Here is a 23,783-nt window from a genome sequence, read left to right on the forward strand (position 1 = left end):
CAGAGGTGCGTATCTATTGCGCTTTAGAGCTGTATTAATGTTCTTGCATATTTAAGTGGTGGCGTTTTTTTTAAGACACCCTGTGTAATGACGTTATGTGTTCGAAGTTGTTTGGATTGTTTAAAGCCATTTTGCTGATCGACCATATTTATAATAGTTAATAACTGATTCAGAGAAAGAGGTAAATTGAAGAGGCAAATCAAGTCAATACTAAATCATATTTTCTTCGAATACCACAAAATTAGGTGAATGTATTTTGTAGTTCCCAAATTAGAGAACTTACTAGCTAGAAATACATGCATGCAGCAACCCCTCGCCATTTTACACGAGGCAAAATATTTCGTGCGCTACCCAGACCTAACTTTCTACGCTAATATTATGAAATAACTCGTGCAAGTTCTTCGGAAACAAAGACAGTCGTAAAGGTGAACAGAAATCACCTGTTTGCCTGCTGCATTACGTTGCAGTTTAAGTGAGTGTTAAACTTTTCTATAGCTAAACCTTCAAAACAACAAAATAGCACAAATAATTATAGTAACCATACAAGCACTAAACGTCGAATGTTGTTTTTCCATTATTTATTTTATTCAATGATTTTAGCGACTTTATAAGCTGCAAAGTGATATTTGTCTTATCAAAACTCTGAAGTACACTTTTCAGAACTCTTTTTAAAGTTTAAGCGATGATGTAAAGCCTTAAACGGTCGGTTAGCTCCTTGTAAAACGACATATCAAGCTCGTACTTGTCAAAATAACAATGCATTCTTACAGCAAACACTGAATAAGCAAAATATATAACACCTTCAAAGATTATAAACTACGAGTCGTTCCTACTTCACCAACTGTTTCTGTGCTGTGATGATCTTTAAATATTTTAATATTGTTTTAATATTTTACTCCATGATTTCATTTTATATTTTTAAAAAGTAGTTTGCAAAATGACGGTTAAAATGCTGACGCTCTCATGCATGCCCTCTTTTTGTCTGAGCCAATCAGCAAGTTGTAGACGACCGTTCTTTCTTCGTTCAAATTTCGCGCATGCGCACAACTACCATGACCATTGAACGTCCATGACGTTTGGGCAAGTTTGGATTCGCCTCATTCGCCTATGTTCTGTCAGAATACCCGGATGTAATTCCTAATCTCCGGGCGGGATTAGTATTCTCGCACGGCACTTCGCGCCGGCTCGGGGAAAACAAGCACCAATCCTCTGCGAGGCACAACACCAAATTATATTAACCAAGTCCCAACTGAAAAACATATAGTCTATCTGCTGATCAGATTCTAAGCGGCGATGTTTTTGATGACGCCGAAAAAGCAAAGCGGAAGTACGTTTTTCTTCTGGTTCACGTTGCTCGGCTTCTGCATGGAGCCGCCGTCGAGCTGCTGCGGCGAAGTAGAAAGATTTTCCTCTGAACAGGGCCGCCAAAACGGGGGAAGGGCAGAGAGGGGCATTTTGCCCGGGCCCCCAACCTGAAGGGGCCCGCGATTTAAGAAAGAACCTAAAGCACCTTAAAAAATGTTGGGCTCGGTATATTATTCGCACACTGGTCGAAAGTACGAGTGATAGTCACTGTTATTTTAAGATACGTTGGTATTTGTAAAAAAAGTTTAAGTTTGTTAAACATCTTCACAACGCTTTGAAGTACTTTATGCCTTGCAGATATTTAAAACGACATAAGACACAAGAAAAAAAATTGGCCTCGGGCCCCACAATTTCTCTCGGCGGACCTGTCTCTAGCTGAAACGTTGAAAAAATAGCTGTTAGTTCAAATGCGAATTTGAAAATGGGATGGAGAAGAGCATGATTTGCTTTTGATGAAGGAGATGATAGTCAGTGGTACTGACGACATTAATTTGATAGTTGTGGGAATTCGAAGATTTTCGAGGAGAAAAATCAAGTTCGTGTTTTTCTACTCGAAATTCTGCTTTATCGCTTCCTTTAATTAACACCATATCTGGGGATTATCTTGTCACGATGAGCTCTGTTTTCTGTGCATGAGTTTTAGGCAATAAACGAGTCAGAGACCACTTGGAAGACACCACTTGGAATAATTATGGCAATGTGCGTATTGCATAACGCACATTCCGGTTTATTAATTTTGTAATGAATGACATAATTTTTAACATAACGAATTATTAACCAAAGTGATTAATTAACAGTTAGCACAGGAAAGGTGGGGATAATAAAAACGCCCACAAGTAACAGCATATAACTAATAAACTAATATACAAATAGAATAACGCGTTCAGAAAAATGGGGAGGAGGGTGGGACTTGGGAGGAAAACTTTACTTCAAAACAGAGACGACTTTGCGCTATGAAGCGAAGAGCAGAATGAAGCATATGCGCATTCTGCTACATATTTGTATCGCCGCTCCCTTCCGCCTTCCTGCACGCGTTACATTCATGTAATCAGAAAGTTACGGGGAATTACCCAAGTGCCCCATATTAAGTTCGCCTATTTTATATGATAAGCTCAGGAAGCAATAAAATCTTTATTGGTATGCCAATAATTCCTTTATATTCTGCATTGATTACAAGCAAAAAGGTTTTTAACACATATATTTTATGTTCAATAATACATATTGAAGTTTACAATTGTGAGTATAATTTATATTTATTATATGATATTGCAGGATCACTAAATGTCAGATTAACATAATTTTCTAAATATTTTCCACTAAAATACCATTATTCAACCTGGATTATCATCTATTATTACCAGTATTATTACATTACCAGCCTTTTAAAATAATAAAAGACGAACTTCCAAAAAATCAAAGCAAAGGGAATATCACTTTACTTCAACATTTTATAAAAGTCAACGTCATGGACGGGTAAATGTGAGACAGAAATTATGTGGTTCCCTGTTAACCCAAGTCTAAAACATATTGATTTTACGTGAAATTCATAAGTATAAAAATTTAGACCAAGAACTCTTGTCAAAATGTGAAACTAATCTAAAAATTCAAATAAACGCGAGTGATATATCATATATGGTCGACACGAGACAAAATACAAATAATTAAAAGTTATTATTTTCAACTACAATACGTGTTAATTAGTTTCCAGGTTGGTTCAGAAATTGCTTCGAATGGCTGAGAATTTGTTGCCGAGGCTAAAGCCTGGTTTCCATATGACGCCGACTGCAGCCGACTCGTAATCATTCAAGGAGAAAATTATTTCAGAAAGACAAAAGATTTCACTCATCAATAAATAATAATCACCGACAATAATACTTTGCCGACGTCGGCGTCATATGGAAACCAGACTGAAGAGTTAGAACAAGCCAGAGTGATCGTTTTTATACATTATTATTGTGGAGGCGTTCAAAGGAATTCGCCCGAAAAAGAGGTCAATAAAAAGTTATTTATATCCATGAATTTGTCTTATAACTAAATCTTTAAGGTGATTAGGCATTTTTCAAAACTGAACATGCTGTTACAAAATGTTTTATCGCAAACTGTTCTTACTGTTTCTATCGACTTTGCAAAATTAGAGTGTTCAGGCCAGAACGACCTAGATCGGTATAATGGCAATCGAAATCTACAAAGACGTTCACCGCTGGTGAGATGACTTAAATTCAACAAACGTCACTAAGATTGTGACACTGTCTTATTATTCCCGGCTTCAAATTACACCTTTGGCCTTTTAGACAGCCAAAACGGAATCTGGGACATTCGTTCGCTCAGCTTTTTTACTTCTTCTATCACTGAGAGAGCAACGCTTAGTTTCATCGACACTTATACAGTGGGAGTCGCATCGCTCGAAGCGCTTTTATGGAAGAGTTTTTCTTTTCTTTCAAATTATATTCGAAGTTCCGAACCAGCCTGGTTTTTGGAAACCATAAGTGTAGATACATTTACCTATGATTACATATTCTTACTTCTACTATATTATGCGACTACATTCAAACATTGGAAACACTGAAATACGTAATACGTAAATGTAAAATCTGGCACGGATTTTACACCCCTTCTACTGGGCACTTCATATTTTATATCAGACAAATTTGTTATTTTAAAGTAGAGTGGGACAAAGGACTTACAGTAACTGTGAGAATGGCCAGCAAGGTTAGAAATTCAATTGCGCAGTGACCTGCTACTTCACGTTCAACCCAGGTACAGTATCATGAATCAACGTGCGACGTCAATGGACTGATCGCAGACTAGCTGTGTCGTTCGAGCTTATGAAGGTCTTGTGGCCAAACACAATTACTTTCAAAAACGTTTTCCTGGTTTTGTTAGTGGTCGTCGTTCAAGCTTGTGAGCGAAACTTTCCCGGCAGATTGGACAGCGGGTACTGAAGAAAAAAAAGACATGTTATAGTATAGGAATAATTTTGACTGCAATTTAAAGACAAGTCTACATGTATGACAACCTGAAACTCATACGTTGATGCTTTTCTGACTGAACGAGAATCCCTACATGTATTACGCTATTGACTAATTGGAGAATAATCTACGATGAGTTACAACAGTTTAGAGAAACTTCGATGGATATGTTTATTCTGAAACTGTCGTTTTTACTCCCCTTGTGCTCGATAAACACTGCCTTAAAGTGCCTATATCACTTGTGGGATCTTTACGGATTTGAATAGGGCTTGAAAAATTTGTTTATAAGTTCTACAACCTTTTTTGATATAATTAAATAGTTTCGAAAATACGTCCGTTGGGGGGACTGGGACTCAGGAATGATTTGCAAACACGCCGTCTTTTATAATGTAACATGACGAGTTTCACTGGCGATATAGTTTGCGCTTTTCAAGAAAAAAACGCGGGAACGGTGCGTTGTGTATGGCTGTAGAAACTGGGCGAGTTTTTCTCAAAATATTTTACGTTATTGGAAGATCGAAGTAAAATTACAATTGATTATATTATGTTTGACAAGAGCTCGGTTCCTGAGTCCCAGGCCTCCGAGCACGACGGAAATTTAGGCAATTGTCATGTTTAGATGTAAATATTTCCGAAACTATTTAACTATATCAAAAAGGGTTGTAGAACTTATAAACTAATTTTTCAAGCTCTATTCAAATCCGTAAAGATCCCACAAGTGATATGGGCACTTTAACAACGGGCAATCAAAATACTAACAGAATTTTAATACTTACATTCCACTTCTGATCATTTGAGTTGCACATTCTTTGTGCACTTTATGAGAACACGGCAGAATTTGACATCCTGTGAAGGCATCCTAAAAAAAAACAATAAAAAATTGTTTACAACACGTCACAATTTGCAATGTTATTATACACTATACAATCTAATTATTAAATAATTTAGTTGTTTAACATCATGGACCTTGTATGATCTTGTAGATGAGAATGTAGAATGTGAATGCAGTGAAAAGTAAAAAGCAAATAATTTATTCTGCCGTACCTCCAAACATATGCAACATTCATCATGAGCAGATCCTTCACGACATTTATGATTTCCTCGAAGTTGGACATCCAGACACACACCACAAACATCGCAATGGAAAGATCGATCACCATGAATTCTAAAATAGAACCACAGTTTACAAACTTTACTGTTTTAAAAGGAGAAACTAACGCTATCTTAAGTGTGTTTTACGTATTCGTTTCCAACCATCGTTACGTCTGCTAATCAGTTCTTGTTAAGCAAAGCAGAAATTTGCTGATTCCACAAAATTCTCATTTACATAGTCCATAGTCATACCTGCAGATTCCACATTTTTCACAATGATAAGGATGGTCATCTTTACCAGTTAAGTGCAAACATAAACCACAGAAATAATTTGCAAATTTTGCATTACAATTACAGCAAAACTCTCCAAACTACAAAGTGAAATTGAACAAATTCATGGAATCATCAGAAAATGGAACACGTCCGACATAATTCGCACAAAAGTTTCCTTACTGGTTGCTCTTTGTCACAATAAACACACTTCACCATCTTTGTGTCACGTGACTTTAGTTTCTTTCTCCCGCATTTGCTTTGGTTGTTATGGCAACGATGGCATGGCCAAAATTTATCACAACACTCAAATTTCACGTAACAGTGTCGTTTATAATGACTGCAGAGCCAATTATCATCCTGGTCAAGAGCCTGGTGGTTGTGAGAGGTGTCGGGGTTGCGAGTATTGAAGCCGTTGTTTCTCTCTGTATCACGACGTTGGGGTTTGGAGTGTTTTAAACCATTGCTACCAAATGTTTGAAGGTTTCGGTTGTTGTTTGGTAGTGATTGGTTTGTTTTTATCAATGGGTTTGCTGTCATTCTTCTCCTCTCGTCTGGTTTTGGCATTAAGAAAAAAGTAGGAATTTTAGGAACGTTAATTCAATTTCAACAAAAATATATTGCGGCTATAAGGTTGAACTCTTTTTCACCTACAAAATCGGAATTTGGGCCTAAGACTCAATAGATAAGCGAGCTAAACGAACTGGAGTTTAAATATTGTGCATCTTCAACTTCACTCTACATTATGACAATAACTTTATGTTATTGTGAATATAAAATTGGCTATAAAACATTGAATACTCACGGGAAAGAGAGCTTTCAGAGGCAACCACATCAGTAACTCCAGTTGTAACAGGTATAAATTCTTGTTGTTCGTGTGCCGTGGGTTGATTTCCATTTCGACATCTAAAGGATAGTTTGGAATGGGGGACGGTATTTGACTGTTTCTCGGAGGTTAGAAAAGTGGAATTCTGTGTGTGTTTAGTGGTTGTGTTGTTCGATAGTTTCCCTGAAATTGCAGCATTCCGGTCATCACGTCTAGGAATTAGGCTGACTGAATAATCTGGAGTGAGGATCTCTCCATTGATGGCACTCACATCCCAATATCTTGATTTGGCGCGACTTGCTTCGCGAATACTCGGGCCTGGTACAAGCCGAAGTAGACTATAGTCACCAAGAAGGAATATATCAATCATGTGCAGAAGATCATATCTGACGATGGATTGAAAAAAAGAACGAAGTTGATTTAAATCCTCCGCGTTAATAACTCCTTTTTCATCGAGTTTAAAGAAAACATCTGTAGTATTTTGAGCTCTCTCAATCGAAAATTTCTCACTTGCCCAGTCTTTGAGTTTTATAACATCAGAAGAAAGAAGACTTTGAGACAGAGTGAGCAACAATATCTTGTAGTTGTTGTATAACATCGCAGCCACGGATGTTGATGGCTTATTACTCAAGGATATGAACTCTCTTCCATTGGAATCATCTTGTTGAACTGAGAATGACAGATCTTCATAATCCTGCTGGTTGAAACTGATTTGAACATTGCTGTCATCTCTGGGTGGTTTTGTTGTAAGACCACTGCTTTCTCTGGCTTTATGTTCAATCCCATGTTGCGTTGCTGTATCATCTTGTGATGTCGACGCTAGCACGTTGATCGTTTGAGCTTCACGTCCACGTGACTTGATACTCTCTCCGCTGCTTGTTTTCAACCCCAGTTGGTTTTGTGTTGTTGGACTTTCATTTTCACCGTCATTCCCAGAGTTTAACAATAAATTCCCTTTCGAATCTTCATGAAAAACCGCTCCATCTCTTGTTCGTGTCATAATCGTATCACTCGCTGATTGATTTGGGCCTTCATGCACTAAAGCGTTGGCTCCAAACACAACATTTTTAAGGGGAGAAGCATTTTGAATAACTGATTCTTTTCCGGACAAAGGATTTATATTTTGGTTTGAGGTTTGAAATTTTAGGGAATTATTTGGACACACCATGGAATTAGATCCATTGCAACAGGTATCATGATCGTAATCATTTCTAAGGGCAAGATGCTTATTTTTAAGTCTATCGTGGCTGATAGACATATTTTGTTGCAACGAAGTTGGATATATTTGTTCGAACTGTCCCTGCTTTTCTCTCACATTTTCTACGAAGAGAATTTCCCCAAGTTCAGCCAAAACGTTTTGATTTTCACTTTTCAATAATTTTATTTGCTCTGTTTGAGAGTGGAATTTGTCTTCCAAGACACTTACCATGAATTCCACGTCCAAATCGTCTGATTTTAACGATTTAAATGAGCCAAGTACACTTCCAATTGTGAAATCTTCTACTTTTATATTTTTTCTAAAGGTTTCTTTGGAAAAAGTTGACACATGATCTGGTGAAACGTCAAAATCAATAATGCAGATTTCAGAGCTTGAACTTTCTCTATCCTGACATTGAAATGCTTTGCTTTCGTTTTCGGAATTCTGGTAGTATCCATTAACTAAAAAATTCAACAAATTGTCGATCTTTTCCTCTGGAAGAAACCCTTTTCTTTTTTCACGATCAAACAAAGTCTTCAGAGTTTTACTAGTTTTCTCACTTGGCAATTCAAGATGCGTTTGAAGTATATCTAATGAGTTCGAGGTTTTTTCAAACGATGCTTTTATTTCAGAGATAATATTGGATAGCTCCGAATTCGTATTTTTACCAGTCGTGTTGGGTGAAAATTTCATTGCCAATCTAATATTCTCCTCCCATTTAGTGGACGTTTTATCAAAATCTGAGTCTGAAAGTACGTGCTGAAATTCATTATTCCTCCCCAACTCCAAAGGTTTAAGGAGTGCACTCAGTACCACGTCGTTTACACACCAAATAAACCTCCTCAAAACGTTCCAACGATTAATTAAGCTCTGGTTGGAAGTTGGTGTAACAGGCATCGTTATCATTGTCGCCATTATGGCCGAAATTCACTTCTTAATTGCAACAATCCCTGTAAATAGACATATCTTTCATGTCAGTATACAGTGTTCAAACATTTGATGCAAACAACTTTAATCACAGGCAATATATGTGTTTTGCGCTTATAAACAATAATTATTAACCGTGGTCGACGTCATCAATGCATCAATGTCCTGATTATTACTTTACTTTTTGTGGGTAGCCTGCGCATGCGCGGCTAACCACTATGTAGTCGAAAAAGTGTCCGGATGTTTGTGTGTGGGTGCCACATCTTCGGCAATCGTCGGAAATACGAAAGATGACGAACGGTACGTTCTACTTCCGGAAAATTTCGTTGTTTTCGAAGGACGGAAGCAACCGAAGTTATATTAATACGTTTGTCAAATTTTAAAGCGAAGTTGAGTACTTTAAAGACGAAAAAGCGGTGATCGGTGAGCGTTGAATCTACAACTACAAAGTTACACTAATAGAAAATAAATAAAACATTACCTTATTCGGCAAATGGTAGTAACAAGTTGCCCTTTTTTTATAACTTATAATGCAATATTTCACCTGTCAATTTCTTGCTTGTGGACATGCAGCTATTAAACCAAATACATTACCTTATTGCAAATGGTAGTAACAAGTTGCCCTGTTTTATGAATTATAATTCGGCAAATGGTAGTAACAAGTTGCCCTGCTTTATAAATTATAATTCAATATTTCACCTGTCAATTTCTTGCTTGTGGACATGCAGCTATTAAACCAAATACATTATCTTAATGCAAATGGTAGTAACAAGTTGCCCTGTTTTATGAATTATCATTTGGCAAATGGTAGTAACAAGTTGCCCTGTTTTATAAATTATAATGCAATATTTCACCTGTCAATTTCTTGCTTGTGGACATGAGGCTATTAAACCAAATACATTACCTTATTGCAAATGGTAGTAACAAGTTGCCCTGTTTTATAAATTATGATGCAATATTTCACTTGTCAATTTCTTGCTTGTGGACATGCGGCTATTTAACCAAATGCTTTGGAGTTCAAAAAACAAAACTGTTAACAAAAGTGCATTTCAACTGATCAAAAATCTTTAAAATATTGTTCAGATACATAGATAAGTTCTGAAAAATTGTTAGTGCAAAACGTTTGAAACAATTTTGGACTCTTTGTTATGTGACTGTAAAATGATCTGGCAAATCAAGTAGTTTATCCTCAAAGAAATCTTTGTTTATCCTCAAAGAAATCCTTCTAAAATAAGCTTTATGTTATCAGACAATGTGTCCACCATCCTGGAACCTTACTCTCTTTTTTTGTTCTGTTCACCTATTCTACTTAAAAAAATTCATTTTCTATCTCTTGTAAAAATGCTTTTATATATGTTTTGATCTGTCGTAAAATGTATTTAATACAATAAAATATTATAATGTCTATGGCATTAGAACATAAGACTAGAAAATAATATTTTATTGCATCAGTTGATATTTACTCGCCACTATAGCAGCTTTATCGCATTAATAATGTTTTACAGGCTACCCACATGTACGCATTGCGTACCTATTTTTTTAAATTGTCAACTGGTCATGGTTTTTGCAAAAAGATGATTTCCAACTTTTACTTTATGGATAAATTAAACAAATTCATAGCTATATTTCTCCGTATACCCACTGTCATGAATTAGGAACAAACAATAGCTATAATTACTTAATATTATGTTTTACATTTATTTACGTATTTTATGAAAGGTCAGCGTTCGGACAGAGGACTCAAGAAACGTTTTGCATGCGTAAATAAGTCAGAATTCATAGAGAAAGGAAATATATCTCAATTTACCAAACAAAGTTGTCTTTCTTGACACCCACCAACTCATTATGAACTACAGGTTTCAAATTCCTCGAATGCTTTAAAGCCCGCCGCACACGAGAGCTATCAGCTAAACTATCTCGCGAGGCAAGGTTAGCTCAGCCCGAAAACCATCCGCACACGTGACAAACTTGCTTCTCGAGGCGAATTCCTCACGAAAACTACCCACACACGACGGGGGTAACATGCTAAGCTAACAACCATGCACGTCTGGAGGTCTTTGTCTCAGCTGATACCTCTCGTTTCATATTCGAGAATGTAAAAAATCCGGCCCATGCATGATGAAATTGTGCAACTAATTAAACACAGCAAGCAATTCTTCGGAAATTTTCCGAGTAAATATCGGACGAGAAGAAGAATAATGAGAAGGAAAATGCGTGGTTTATCATGTGATTATTAATATAAATTTTGAAGTTACGTAGGATGTCACATGAAAGAAATGCGTAAACATATATAAAGTACTTTTAACCCCCTTGTCCTAGCATGGCCTTATACTCTCCACGCAATAATTAAGCCTGGTTTCCATTTAGTCGTAATTGTCGTGAACATGTCATTTTCGCCGATGAGAAATTGTCGGGATGTAAATTCGTTTTCATTCCTGTATTCAAATCTGTCATTGTTGACTGCACACGTATAGAAATATTCTATCACATCAGCCACCTTGACATGTTCACGACACTCACGACTAAATGGAAACTAGGCATTAAGACACACAATGTCTCGACTTCGTCTCGGTGAATATTCCTGAATAATCACCTCGCATTCGGCGAATAATTGTTAAATATCCCGCAGGAACCATAGCGTACAAAATAAATCAGTCGGGCAATAGCCGAATATATATGAATATTTATACACACCGCCACTACTGGTCGCTTTCTACGTATAATAGAAGACATTTAATTATAAATTTAGGGTAGTTTTAATTTCGAAATAGTGCAACTACCAATTATCATAATAAATATGTAATTAAACACTAAGTCGATTAATCCGCAAATATTCCAAAGGCAAAGGACTTACAACATCAGTTAGCTTGATATATACACATCAGGTCATCAGTCTCCCCGAAGTTGACACGGAAGTCTCACAGATCGGACATTATGCTATCTTGTAAAGTTACATTAATATTGGAATTGTAATGTTCTTCATTGATACTTTCAATTTTCTTACCTTTTTTGCTTATTGCTATTTTCTTAACCTGTCCCTGCATGTAGTGATATGTAGATGTTCATCATTTCGAAAATTAATCGACGGGGAAATCCCGTAATTTGGAGGGGGCATGTTGTAAGACGCGGAATTGTGAAACGGAATATAAGGTTTTTCCTTATTTAGTAAAGCTAACGAGATGCCTTGCAGTGTTGTGTATTATTAGTATTTGAATTTAAACCTTAAGGCTGGCTATTACGGGATCAAATGTGGTATAGAAACTAGACAAAATCCAAAAATAAATTCCGAAGTGCATGGCAACTGGCAAGATATCTTGAGAATCAATATTTGAATCAAACAAGACACTGGTTGAAACGGTATATTTTCCACTTTATTTCAAAGTCATCTTCAGACAGAATGAAATACAATACTTCACAACACACACACACACACACACACACACATATATATATATATATATATATATATATATATATATATATATATATATATATATAATATATATATATATATATATATGTATATATATATATAATATATATATATAATATAATAAATTAATATATATATTATATATATAATATATATATTATATATATATATATATATATATATATATATATGTTTTGTCTCTTCGGTATTTGTTTTTTACTTTAGTTTCTTAAATTGTCGGCTGGTCGTGGGCTCGTGGCTCTTAGACAAAGCCTTTTTCGGGGCAAGCTTCCGTTGGGAGATTAACTGAGTTTTTCCATGCTGCATGCAAAAGCCAATTAATGCCCTTAATTTCGATTCCTTTATATATTGGTGTATCTATATATTCGCTGTTTTTAAAGATTAACCGCATACAAGGGTCGGTATAGTGAAGGGTGAGCATTGCAATCTCAGATGTCTACGATCTTAATTAGGTTAAAAGGTGAAATATATGATGATCATCGCAATTTCGAAAATCAGATGAGGACATTCTCGTTCTGGGATTATACCAGTATTGTATGACCATTGAGCAAAACTCTTCCCAATCTGTGCTATTTGATTCCATACAAATTGTTTTTTTTTTGAGAGTGTAGCGACTTCATAATTCTGGATTGTTTTCATGGTAGGGGCAGCAACCGGAAAAGGGAAATCCCCGTGTTATCAAAGAGCTCATTTTTCATACAATTAAAACAGTGGCTGTTTATATTAGAGAGCAGGGAAGTGACATTTCCCTGAATGATGCTCAGGATCTCAGCATCTTGGTATTTCTATAATATGAAATTGTTTTGCTGCATCCCGTCCCGCCAAGATGGGTCCCAGCTTCGACAAGTGGGATCCTGTTTTAAACGGTTTTTTTGCCATATTAACATATGAAATTAATGCTGTGTTCCGCCTGACCAGGTGATATTATTATGATGACTTGCAATATTCAGATCCAGAAGATTTAGGCTTATCATGAGAAGTGCTTAGATTTTCTTGGTAAGCCCTTAATTCTGTCACCTGATGCATACAAGAAGTCTTTTAACACTCCATCCATCTAAGTTAAGGTTAGGTAGCTATATATATAGGTGCGTACTGCTATTAATTGTGCTATTGATTATTGTACTTACTATTCATGTCCAGTGGCGTAGCCAGCCTGACGATTTTGTCCCGCTATGTAAATTTCGAGTTATTATAATTATTCATTTCTTTAGAAATTTATTGTTTTTACAGTCAATGAACACCAAAATATTAGCATAGCGGGACAAATCGTCAGGCTGGCTACGCTACTGTTCATGTCAATACAATTTTCCGACAGGAAACCTACACATCGAGTTTGGTCCTCTCTGAAAAAAATAATACAGAACACAGGCGGGGTAATATTATTCTTTTCCCAACATGCTTATCTGCAACCTGTTAATCATGCAGGTGCTTCCCCAATTATTTTTGCTCGGAAAATGCTTTTTATTAACACACAGTCATGCACTATTGACACTGTATTACAAGAAGTCTAGTACAACGCCTCAAAGCTAACCATAAAACCTCCATTTAGATATTTTAATTCAGATTGAAATTTCCTTACCTTATAAGCAGTACTCGTTTTGTATTTTCTTATCTGTTTGCCTTTAGAAACATTCACGATCAATGTGCGTTTAGCAACTTGATCAAAGATTAACTGAGTGATTAGAGTGAAGAATACAAAGGTCATATGATTGTGACTTCGTATACGTACTTCCATGGAAAGCCGGAAAGCCACGTAGCCACATCCATGCAGTACAACACATAGCTATAAGCCTGGTTTCCATACAACGCCGACCTGTCGCATTGTTTTTCAGAAAAACGTTTTGCAGAAAATTATCGCCAAATTTCCTAAGCCTACATTGTTCATAAAGACGCGGAACGCTAACAACGTAATTCCATAATGACATTTTTATCAGATTTTGACATGTATCATGTGATAACCAACATATCTTTCGTGAAAGCCGTTCATGTTATATAATTATATTTAGTTATTGCAGGCGGATTTGCAGCTAGTGCAACATTGTCTCAAGACAATGGTCTATGATGTATAGTCTTCGTAGACTTCGCAAAAGCATTTGATAAAGTTTCAATTTGCATCTATTCGTAAAGTACTTTGTTTATGGCAGCTTATAAAAGAACGTATTGTCATTGGTGAAGAAAAGTTTAAGTGGAAGGTTGTTACCTCAGGAGTGCCACAGGGGAGTATTTTAGGATAACTGTTCGTTATTAATGACCTTCGGTTCCTGCATCAGGTCTAAAACAGAAATCCTCGCAATCACAGTGGCGTAGCCAGCCTGACGATTTTGTCCCGCTAAGTAAATTTCGAGTTATTATAAATATTCATGTTTTTAGAAATTTATTGTTTTCACAGTCAGTGAACACTAAAATATTAGCATAGCGGGACAAATCGACAGGCTGGCTACGCTAATGCTCGCAGACAGTGTCTTATTCCGAAAGATTGTAAGTCCAGCAGATTGCATGCGATGCATTTATAATGTTTCAGCATGGAGAATGGAGTCTGGCAGTTGAAATTGAGAACTAATAAATCAGGGGTCGGTTGTACGAAAGCTGGATAGCGCTATCCACCTGATATTGATTTTTTCAACCGTTTTAAACATGCCTGAGAAGCAACGAAATTACAGATTTGGAGCTAACAGTTAAGAAAGAGATCCCCCAACCTAAGAATATTAAGGTTAATCAAACAACTGGAAATGTTAGAACGATTCTGTGTCTTATTAATTGTGGCAGTTAATAGTTTTTTCACAAATCTATATTTCATATTGAATTATAAGCATATAGTAGTTATAACATATTACAAGTATATTGATATTAATTAAATACATTGAAGGATCACTAAATGTACAAATTATATCATTTGCTTAACATTTTCTACAACTATTATTCAAACTACTTAAAATCCTGGCCACTGATATGACGACAAACTGAATGGATAAAAGTATACTGAAAGTATACCAGTCTTTGAACAATGAAATTAGAAAAGGTGACCTAGTTCCAGAAACGCAAAACAGAGCCAGAGAAAAAACTTTATGGGAGGCGCTCCCAACTGAACTCGTGACTTTAAGATCATGGAAAATTTTGTTGAAGGTCATGGCCGTTAAAAAGCATCTTGGTTAAACAAAGTGTGGTTTCCAATGGAAATGAGTGGCCACTGGAGCTCCGAAATCTTAATATAGACTTCTTTTCATATGCAGTGTCTCACCAGATCAGTGCTTGGGACTCATGTAATTAAATTTGTACAAATTTTTCCATTTAACAAGAAACTGTACTAAATTCATTACCACATTCATATATCACTGACAGAACAAACTTAGTTCAATATTTCATCAACACTTACAGTGGCAGTTGCATTGCTAGGAGTTTGCCAGCATTTTCCTGCTATATATGTCACACGTTAAATGACAATAATTGCGAGAATGGCTAGCAAGGTAAGAAAAATCAAGTGCTCAGTGACCTGCTGCTCAACGTTCAACACAGATATTGTATCGTGTTCAACACCCAGTGTGATGACGATATCACTAGGCTCAGTGGCGAATCTAGGGGTAGTCAGTTAAAATTACAAATTTTAAATTCACAAAACACAATAATAACAATGTTATTGGTGATGGATTTCTAAAGAATATTTTTAAATAAAAATTGACCAATGCGATTGCGATTTTACTAAAGCTGTAGTAATATATTCTGACTACCCCTTATGAAGGTCCTGTGGCCAAACACAATAACTTTCAAAAGCGTTTTCATGGTTTTGTCAGTGGTCGTCGTTCAAGCTTGTGAGCGAAACTTTCCAGGCAAATTGGACAACGGGTACTGAAGAAAAACAAGTAAGTATATAAATTTATTTGAGTGCAATTTTAATTAAGACAAGTGTGTATGATAAACACCGCCCGTTGTTAAGGCCTGATTCACACTAGCTCCTAAGAATCGGGGCTCCATTGTATTCTTTTCCGACAGAAAAAGCATTTTGCACACCATTGAATTCAAGCAAATGGAATTCCGATCCTTAAGCCGGTTTTCCACTAGCGATATTTCTCGCGTGAAGCGACGTTTTACTTTTGTTTGAGAGCTTTCAGCTACAACCATCTGGAACAAACTGCCCAAATTCAAAGGAATAAAGGCGAAAAGTAACGCTAGTGGAAAACTTGCTTTAGGAGGGTGAACCAAGCTTGAAGAAGAATCTGATCGCAGTATCGCACCGCCTGCTGTTGATTTGAAACAAGCAGCTTCCCTTTATTGCCTTATGGTAATTGGTAAAATATCACGTTTCAAAGAACACCGATTTCAAAAATCAATTACGAATGGTAGAATGCATGGTTGTTTTTGAAAACATAGTTGTTTATGAAAACTCTGAATCATAGAAGAGCTTATATTTCACTAATTTCAGGATTTTTTTCGACTTCGCGGTCTGTGATCGCTAAAAACTGCCTCAACAATCCAGAGAATGTTAATACACTACTTACATTCCACTTCTGATCATTAGAGTTGCACATTCTTTGTGTACTTTATGAGAACACGGCAGGATCAGACATCCTGTGAAGACATCCTAAAGAAAATGCCCCGAAAATTGTTTATGATTTATTAAATAAAACATAAAGCTTCGTCATTGTCATAAATACAGGGTGTCTTTAAAAAAACAAAACTATTGAAATCACCTTTGTTAAAATTTGAATAGCTTTTCGCGCATTTTTGCTCGTGAGGATTAACTCAACTTATAAAATGCTAAAAGAAATCTAAAGTTTGCTAGAGAATTAATGACATGTCGAAGGTCATAGTGTTTAAGTTGTAAAGTTTAAATATTGTTATCCATATTGGTAATAAATGTCATTTGTGGGTATACAAACAAATTTTACTGTCATTCTAATTGCATAAATTAAAACTCTTATATCAAATATTTATTTATACACTTGTGGGTCCCAACAGGGTGTTTAGATATTCAAACTCTAACTATTACCTTGTTATGGGTGATTTCAATGGTTTTGGGATTTTTTTGGGATACCCTGTAGTATATACAGGGTGTCTCAAAAAAAACGCAACCACTTAAATATGCAAGAACATTAATACAGCTCTAAAGCACAATAGATCGTCTGGGAATTGAGAATGGCTCTCAATCCTTCATTTAAAATGCTAAAAGTCATTTTAGCTGAACTATGGTGCAAACCCGAACAATATTAATATTCTTGCATATTTAAGCGGTTGCGTTTTAATAAATTATGTCACATAATTCATTGCAATGTATTACGCTGTAATAACTAATCAAATCAGTCGTTTAACAATAACATTGGATGTCCTTGAATTTGAGAATTGAGAATGTAGGAGTAAAAAACCTAACCAAGCAAATATAAATTATTCTGCCGTACCTCCAAACATATGCAACAATCATCATCAGCAAATCCTTCACGACATTTATGATTTCCTAGAAGTTGGACATCCAGACACACACCACAAACATCGCAATGGAAAGATCGATCACCATGAATTCTAAAATAGAACAACACCACTGCAATTGACAATTTTTATTGTGAGAAGCTAACGCTGTGGTTTAATTATTCGTTTCCAACCATTGTTCTGGACTGATAACCTCTTGTTAAGCAAAGCAGAAATTTACTGATTGAACAAAATTCTCATTTACACAATTCCTACCTGCAGATTCCACATTTTTCACAATGATAAGGATGGTCATCTTTACCAGTTAAGTGCAAACATAAAGCACAGAAATAATTGGCAAATTTTGCGTTGCAGTTGCAGCAAAACTCTCCAAACTAGAACGTGAAATAAAAAGGTTAAGACACGGAACGTATCTGACATAAATCGCACAAAAGTTTCCTTACTGGTTGCTCTTTGTTACAATAAACACATTTCACCATCTTGGTGTCACGTGACTTAAGTTTCTTTCTTCCACAATTGTTATGGCAACGATGACATGGCCAAAATTTATCACAACAATCAAATTTAACATAACAGTGTCGTTTATAATGACTGCAAAGCCAATTGTCATCCTGGTCAAGAGCCTGGTGGTTGTGAGAGGTGTCAGGGTTGCGAGAATTGAAGCCGTTGTTTCTCTCTGTATCACGACGTTGGGGCTTGGAGTGCTTTAAACCATTGCTACCAAATGTTTGAAGGTTCCTGCTGTTGTTTGGTAGTGATTGGTTTGTTTTTATCAACGGATTTGCTGTCATTCTTCTCCTCTCGTCTGGTTTTAAACAATAAAGCGATATTAGCAATAATGTGAAACTTTTACTCAATCCCGACCATATCAGTAACTTTACTGGACGAAAATCCAGTTACAATTGATTTGAGTTTTTGCTGTTCATGCATGATCTCCGCGTTGATTTTCATTCAGAAATCTAAAGGGTACTTGATAATAATGAAAACTTTATTAATGAATTTTTAGGGTATGTAAAATTGTAAATCTCATTTAAAAAGCGTTAGACTCTTTGCTTTTTAGAAACTATTTATTTAAAAACACAAGTCACAAGCCTACATATATAATTTTCATGTTGTCCGCTTGGCTGACTTCCCAATAGTGCTCCCACGTGCGATAGTGCAACCTAATCTGTCCCCTGATTTAATTGATCAACCAATCAAATAAATGAATTTAAAAATAAAGGTCTATTGTTTTCTATCGGTGAGGTTTTAAGAGCATTGCGTCGAACGGTTTGGCATTGGGTAAATTTGATAGATGGAGGCAAAATATTAAGACCAAATTAATTTGTTTCGGGTAAGAATTACTGTGCTTAGCGTTCCAGATATGAGTAATTCAAGCCATGCACGAATATAATTGTTAATTTTGGAATCGATATTTCCAATCACCCATGCTTTTGATAGATCCGTAACAGTAAAATGCCAGGATGATTTTGATAAAACATAACGGTTATAAAGCAGTAATCTATTTCTTCAGTGATGTGGTTTGAAATCAATATCAGACATTAAAGGGAAATCAATTCAGACTTGTGTTGCTTATCGGACATGTTGAAATTAAAATATCTTCCTAAGTATTGAAAGCTCCGTTTGTGCTCCTCTGAGGTATTCTAGGCCATAATTGCTGGGGAATTCTAAGGTATTGTTTAGCTAGCCCTGCTATAGCCAATTATTTAACTATATAAAACAGATAATAACACGGAAAATCATTACGCAAATCATTGAACGATGAAAAAAGACCTAAATACAATTCTTGATCTATAGTAGGGTCGAATAAAGGCTAACGAAGGGTAACAAATAAAGGCTTATACGTCGCAAATAATGTAGCACACTCGATCAGCATGTTGGCATATGTCTACATGAAACATCAATTCACCTTATGCCGGAAATACCACAAATTTTCACCGATTCAAATCTTTTCTGTTCTGCACGACGGATTTCTTTTGAAGAGGCATATATGTACAAAAGAAATCCATCAGGTAGAACGAATATTCAAATTCATCGTTTCTAGGGTTTTGTAAGCGGGGGGTTCATGTGTTAATGTGTTTCAATTGAAATCATTTAACTAAACTTTAAAAAAACATTTACTTGTAAATAGGCGGTTAGGTGAACCTATCTCAGGATGCTGGGTGGATTTTGATCCAGGTGCAATAATTTCATCATTCTTTCCTTTTCCGCATGCTTCATTTCCATCCATATTCTGCAGTTTTTTCTCTTTTGCATGGTTCTCGTATTCTGTTGTTTCCAAGTCTTTATCTTTAATTTTACAAGATTCAAATGCCGTTATTAAATCGTTTATGTCATTGGTTACGTCGTTTGAGCTGGTATCAGGCAAAGGAGAAATATTTTCCGAAGAACTCGAACTTTCTATCCTTTGTTGCTGTGGTTGCCTGTTTTCGATACCAGCGTCCTGAAAGCCTTCGTTATTTAGAAAATTTAACAGCTTGTTCATTTTTTCTTCTGTGAGGATTCCTCCCCTTCCATTGTAATGAAACAATTGTTCCAAAACGTTTCCAGTTATCTCTCTTGGCGATTTAACCATCAGTTCAAATGTATCCATTAAATCCATAATTGCTTGGAACATTGGTTTTGTTTGAGAAAAAATATTTAGTATTTCATTTACGAAGATTTGATCATCATTTTTTTCACTTTCAGCCAATTGATTTAATTTTTTACACGAAACAAACTGTACCACGTGATATAAACATTGTGTAAGGTTCTGAATGAGTTTACATTGATTTCTGGAGTCTCTGTCAGAAGCCATGATGTCAGGTAGTGTTGGAAACCTAAACAAAAGAAATATTAGTATCAGAAGCGCAGAAGAATAAAGCAATTATTGTAGGGTCAAATGACCATGCCGCTAAACTCGAATCCGCGCGGAAATGAGGCTCACTAATACAAGTTCACTTTTTTAATATCTGGTAAAGTACGCAGAGAGCGCTGACAGTCGTATACCGTTATAGCGAAGAAAACATGGGTAATGAGATGATTGATGATTTTAATATCCACTCCTAAATTTCAAACTGTCACAAAAGTGAAAAAACAGCCAACAGACGGACGACTGGTGGAACGAGAATCATAGAGCAGCCGAAATATATGCGAACCGCACGGCAAAAGAGAAACTACTCGATATCTTCTTAGCGGTATTTTTTCACAATGCCTGACGTAGTTTTGAAATTAAACTTGTGGTTTTTACATTCCTGAAAATCAAAACAATATTCTACCTGGGTAAATAGCGTGGTAAAAATGGATTCCATGAAAATGCCGGAGAATAATGGTATTTTATTTAATAAATAAAATCAATTTTAAAATAGGAGTAAATATCAGTCAATTCTAAGTCTCTCTCTCTTAAGTCTCTCTCCTCCGCACAGGTTATTTTGATGTTTTTTTTTTATTATCTTGAAATCTTATAGTAATTAAGCTTAACGTCGGGGGTGCTGCACATAAATAACGAAGGCGTGGAAACGCAACCCCCCCCCCGTTAAACTTACTACAAGACTTCAAGATATTAAGTTAATATTAAAAAAGATTTGAAGATAATAAATAAATAATTCATTGATTGTAGTCAAACAATTGTTTCAGGAAGGGCGACAGAAATGGATTGGCCTGCACAGTCAAAAGACCTTAACCCTATTGAAAATCTATAGAACAATGTCAAGAGGATAGTGCAAGAAAGGAACTCATTCATAAAGCGTCGATGATTTATGCGTTGCTGTAAAGACTGTCCATAGGATGAATTTCTTTTGACCGTGAAGATTACCACCTTAACAGAAAGTATGCCACGCCGGTGTAAGGCTGTTATCAATTATAAGGCCAAAGGAGGGTCAACAAAATATCAATTCATATCGCTTAGCATGTAATCTAGCCTATATTTACTCGTATATATTGTTAAAGGGACAGTTACGTTCATTTGAGAGCATTTTAACTTGTTTTGAGCAGTTCCTTTTGACCGCCAGTGTATTAGGCAAAATTTTATGATAAATTATGCTTATTCAAAATACCCATGCACATTTCAACGGCCGATTCCAGGTCCTTTCCTTTTCTCACCTCCTTTATAAAGTCCGAAAAGGCCTTGGAAACGAGGTTGGTTTTTTTATGAAATAGACAAAGATAATTTTTAGTTTTATTTCTGTATCCTTTAATACTGGTATCTTTCCTGATGAATGGAAAATGGATGAATGCTCAAAAGTCATTCCATTATTCAAACCGACTGCAGCCAAAAATTTTATGTCAATTGGCCACAGTGGCGTAGTCAGCCTGACAATTTTGTCCCGCTATGAAAATTTCGTGCTATTATAATTATTCATTTCCTTAGAATTCAATATTTTCACTGTCAATGAACACCGTAATATTTGCATTTAAGCTTCTGGCGACGGTCCTGAACCTAAATTATCCAAATTTAAGGGTTATATACGTCCATATTTCGTCTCTAAAGCAGAATTCCAGCATGCGATTGGAATTCATGACGTTCAGAAAGAGGTATATACACCCTGTAACCATGATAATCCTATGATGCAGCATGTGCGTAACAAACTCAAAAATACTGTTCGTTTATTTTAGGGGAATATACATATAAGTATTTAAATCATATCTCACTGTAAATTAAAAACAAATTCCGAATAAACAGTGACAGTCAATATATATATATATATATATATATATATATATATATATATATATATATATATATATAATATTATATATATATATACAGTCTGTTTATTTAGGGGTTTCCCAAATTTTAAAGGGGAATGCCCTATTTCAACTCGATATCACTGAAAAACCTAATCGCAAGGTAGTTGCGTCTTGCAGATAAATGTAGCACGGAAGTATTGAAATAAAACGAAAACACTCGTAGTGAGCTTGCGAGTTGGTCTTGACGACTAATGATAATTGAAAGAGCCTTCTCGGGGTTCAAACGGGTATTAATTGAAATCAAAATTTGTGTCGCAACTAGCGAAGTTAAACTGTTAAAAAGCAGACCAAATTGTCAAACGCATTGTTAATTTCGAGGGTTTCCAAAATTTTAAAGTGGGGTATAGTCAGGACCCTTTAACACCACAAAATAATTAAGACACACAGATGAGCTAATATTCTCCCAAACGTTGAATACTGCTATATCTGTTAATGCATGTGTTCATATGAATTATTAAACAAAATTGTCATCACTGACATCAATGTTTGCATGCATGATATACACATCAGGTCATCACTGTATCTCCCAAGTTGACACGGAGGTCTCACAGATCGGACATTATACTATCTTGTAAAGTTACATGTAATGTTCTGCATTAATACTTTCAATTTTCTTACCTTTTTGCTTATTCCTATTTTCTTAACTTGTCCCTGCATGCAGATATTCGAATATTATTTCGAAAATCGACGGGGAAATCCCGTAATTTGGAGGGGCATGTTGTGAGACGCGGATTATGATAGTGTGGACTTCTACATGAATTTACGGCGACCCAATGTTTGAACTGCAATATTAATTTATTTCATTAGTAAAATTGTTTTTCTTGTCGCACATAAGTGTACGAGAAGGGACAGAGGGGGGGGCAGCCGACATAGCTAGGCTGCAGACAATTAAGGCACTGACACGTCAATTTCTTCAGGAGGAAGCAACTTATTCTTACATATTATAGGCAACTATAGCTTTAGACAGACAATATGAATTGTCAAAAGTTTGAAAATTATATGAGGGGAAAATTTTTTATGCGTTTTTCCTTACTTAGTAAAGCTAAGGAAATGTCTTTCAAATTATTTTTGTATAGGTACCTTTGTACTGCAGGGGCCGGTTGTTCGAAAGGCGTTTAGCTTAAACGGTGGATAAGTTCAAAGCGCAATTGTTTGGTTCAAATATTGATTCTGAAGACAAGATGTCGTGTCTCTTCGGTATTTGTTTTTTACTTTACTTTTTAAGTAGTTAAATAGAAGTGTAATAAATCATATAATAAATAACAAATAAATAAATACATATAAGTTCATGCAGTAAATATAAATATTACCATATGATCTGAATAACACAAGAGTAACTAAGCATTTGAAATAAACGACAAAATTTTTAATTGCAAACATGTTTCAACTTAACTATAAGCCATCTTCAGTGCGAATGAATTAGTTATTTACATTATGAAATATATAAAGTAGAAATATGACACAGTTGAGGTGATACTCGATGAATAGCCTATATATTTACAACAATGATTGACAACATAACAGGATACAAGATAT

General features: G+C 35.7%; 3 protein-coding genes across 4 annotated transcripts; all 3 read right to left on the reverse strand.

The window, feature by feature from the left end:
- Positions 1 to 5,106: 5,106 nt before the first annotated feature.
- Positions 5,107 to 7,398, reverse strand: LOC114532050 (zinc finger protein BRUTUS-like At1g74770). The gene is made up of 5 exons (XM_028553640.1): positions 6,502 to 7,398; positions 5,880 to 6,250; positions 5,679 to 5,797; positions 5,379 to 5,499; positions 5,107 to 5,193 (listed from the first exon to the last, which is right to left on the reverse strand). Exons 1-5 carry the CDS (start codon positions 7,118 to 7,120, stop codon positions 5,107 to 5,109), a joined length of 1,317 nt encoding a protein of 438 aa, XP_028409441.1. The 5' UTR covers positions 7,121 to 7,398.
- LOC114532038 lies at positions 7,150 to 13,253 on the reverse strand. The gene is made up of 3 exons (XM_028553629.1): positions 13,229 to 13,253; positions 7,241 to 8,670; positions 7,150 to 7,191 (listed from the first exon to the last, which is right to left on the reverse strand). Exons 2-3 carry the CDS (start codon positions 8,633 to 8,635, stop codon positions 7,150 to 7,152), a joined length of 1,437 nt encoding a protein of 478 aa, XP_028409430.1. The 5' UTR covers positions 8,636 to 8,670; positions 13,229 to 13,253.
- Positions 13,254 to 15,040: 1,787 nt separating this feature from the next.
- Positions 15,041 to 22,930, reverse strand: LOC114532078. Of its 2 annotated transcripts, XM_028553667.1 has the most exons (7): positions 22,866 to 22,930; positions 19,641 to 20,338; positions 17,963 to 18,324; positions 17,775 to 17,893; positions 17,492 to 17,612; positions 16,595 to 16,677; positions 15,041 to 15,944 (listed from the first exon to the last, which is right to left on the reverse strand). In XM_028553667.1, exons 2-7 carry the CDS (start codon positions 20,314 to 20,316, stop codon positions 15,875 to 15,877), a joined length of 1,431 nt encoding a protein of 476 aa, XP_028409468.1. In that variant the 5' UTR covers positions 20,317 to 20,338; positions 22,866 to 22,930; the 3' UTR covers positions 15,041 to 15,874. The 2 variants fall into 2 exon arrangements, with proteins under 2 accessions (XP_028409468.1, XP_028409469.1); XM_028553668.1 differs by lacking the exon at positions 15,041 to 15,944 and having other exon boundaries at positions 16,591 to 16,677.
- Between the last annotated feature and the right edge of the window lie 853 nt (positions 22,931 to 23,783).

This window comes from Dendronephthya gigantea, unplaced genomic scaffold (genome assembly GCF_004324835.1).
Source record: "Dendronephthya gigantea isolate DGI-Jeju-01 unplaced genomic scaffold, DenGig_1.0 000077F, whole genome shotgun sequence".
Lineage (NCBI taxonomy): Eukaryota > Metazoa > Cnidaria > Anthozoa > Malacalcyonacea > Nephtheidae > Dendronephthya > Dendronephthya gigantea.

Excerpts from the sequence above, each read along its gene's own strand:
- LOC114532038 (XM_028553629.1), bottom strand. The coding sequence starts at position 8,635 with ATGGCGACAATGATAACGATGCCTGTTACACCAACTTCCAACCAGAGC. Across the intron at positions 7,192-7,240 it reads CACCCAGAGATGACAGCAAT|TTCAACAAGATGATTCCAAT; the intron begins GTTCAAATCAGT and ends TGTCATTCTCAG.
- LOC114532050 (XM_028553640.1), bottom strand. The coding sequence starts at position 7,120 with ATGTTATACAACAACTACAAGATATTGTTGCTCACTCTGTCTCAAAGT. Across the intron at positions 6,251-6,501 it reads CTCTGAAAGCTCTCTTTCCC|ACGAGAGGAGAAGAATGACA; the intron begins GTGAGTATTCAA and ends TGCCAAAACCAG. Across the intron at positions 5,500-5,678 it reads GAAAAATGTGGAATCTGCAG|AATTCATGGTGATCGATCTT; the intron begins GTATGACTATGG and ends GTTCTATTTTAG.
- LOC114532078 (XM_028553667.1), bottom strand. The coding sequence starts at position 20,316 with ATGGCTTCTGACAGAGACTCCAGAAATCAATGTAAACTCATTCAGAAC. Across the intron at positions 18,325-19,640 it reads ACCTAACCGCCTATTTACAA|ACGAGAGGAGAAGAATGACA; the intron begins GTAAATGTTTTT and ends GTTTAAAACCAG. Across the intron at positions 17,894-17,962 it reads ATTGTAACAAAGAGCAACCA|TTTGGAGAGTTTTGCTGCAA; the intron begins GTAAGGAAACTT and ends TTCACGTTCTAG.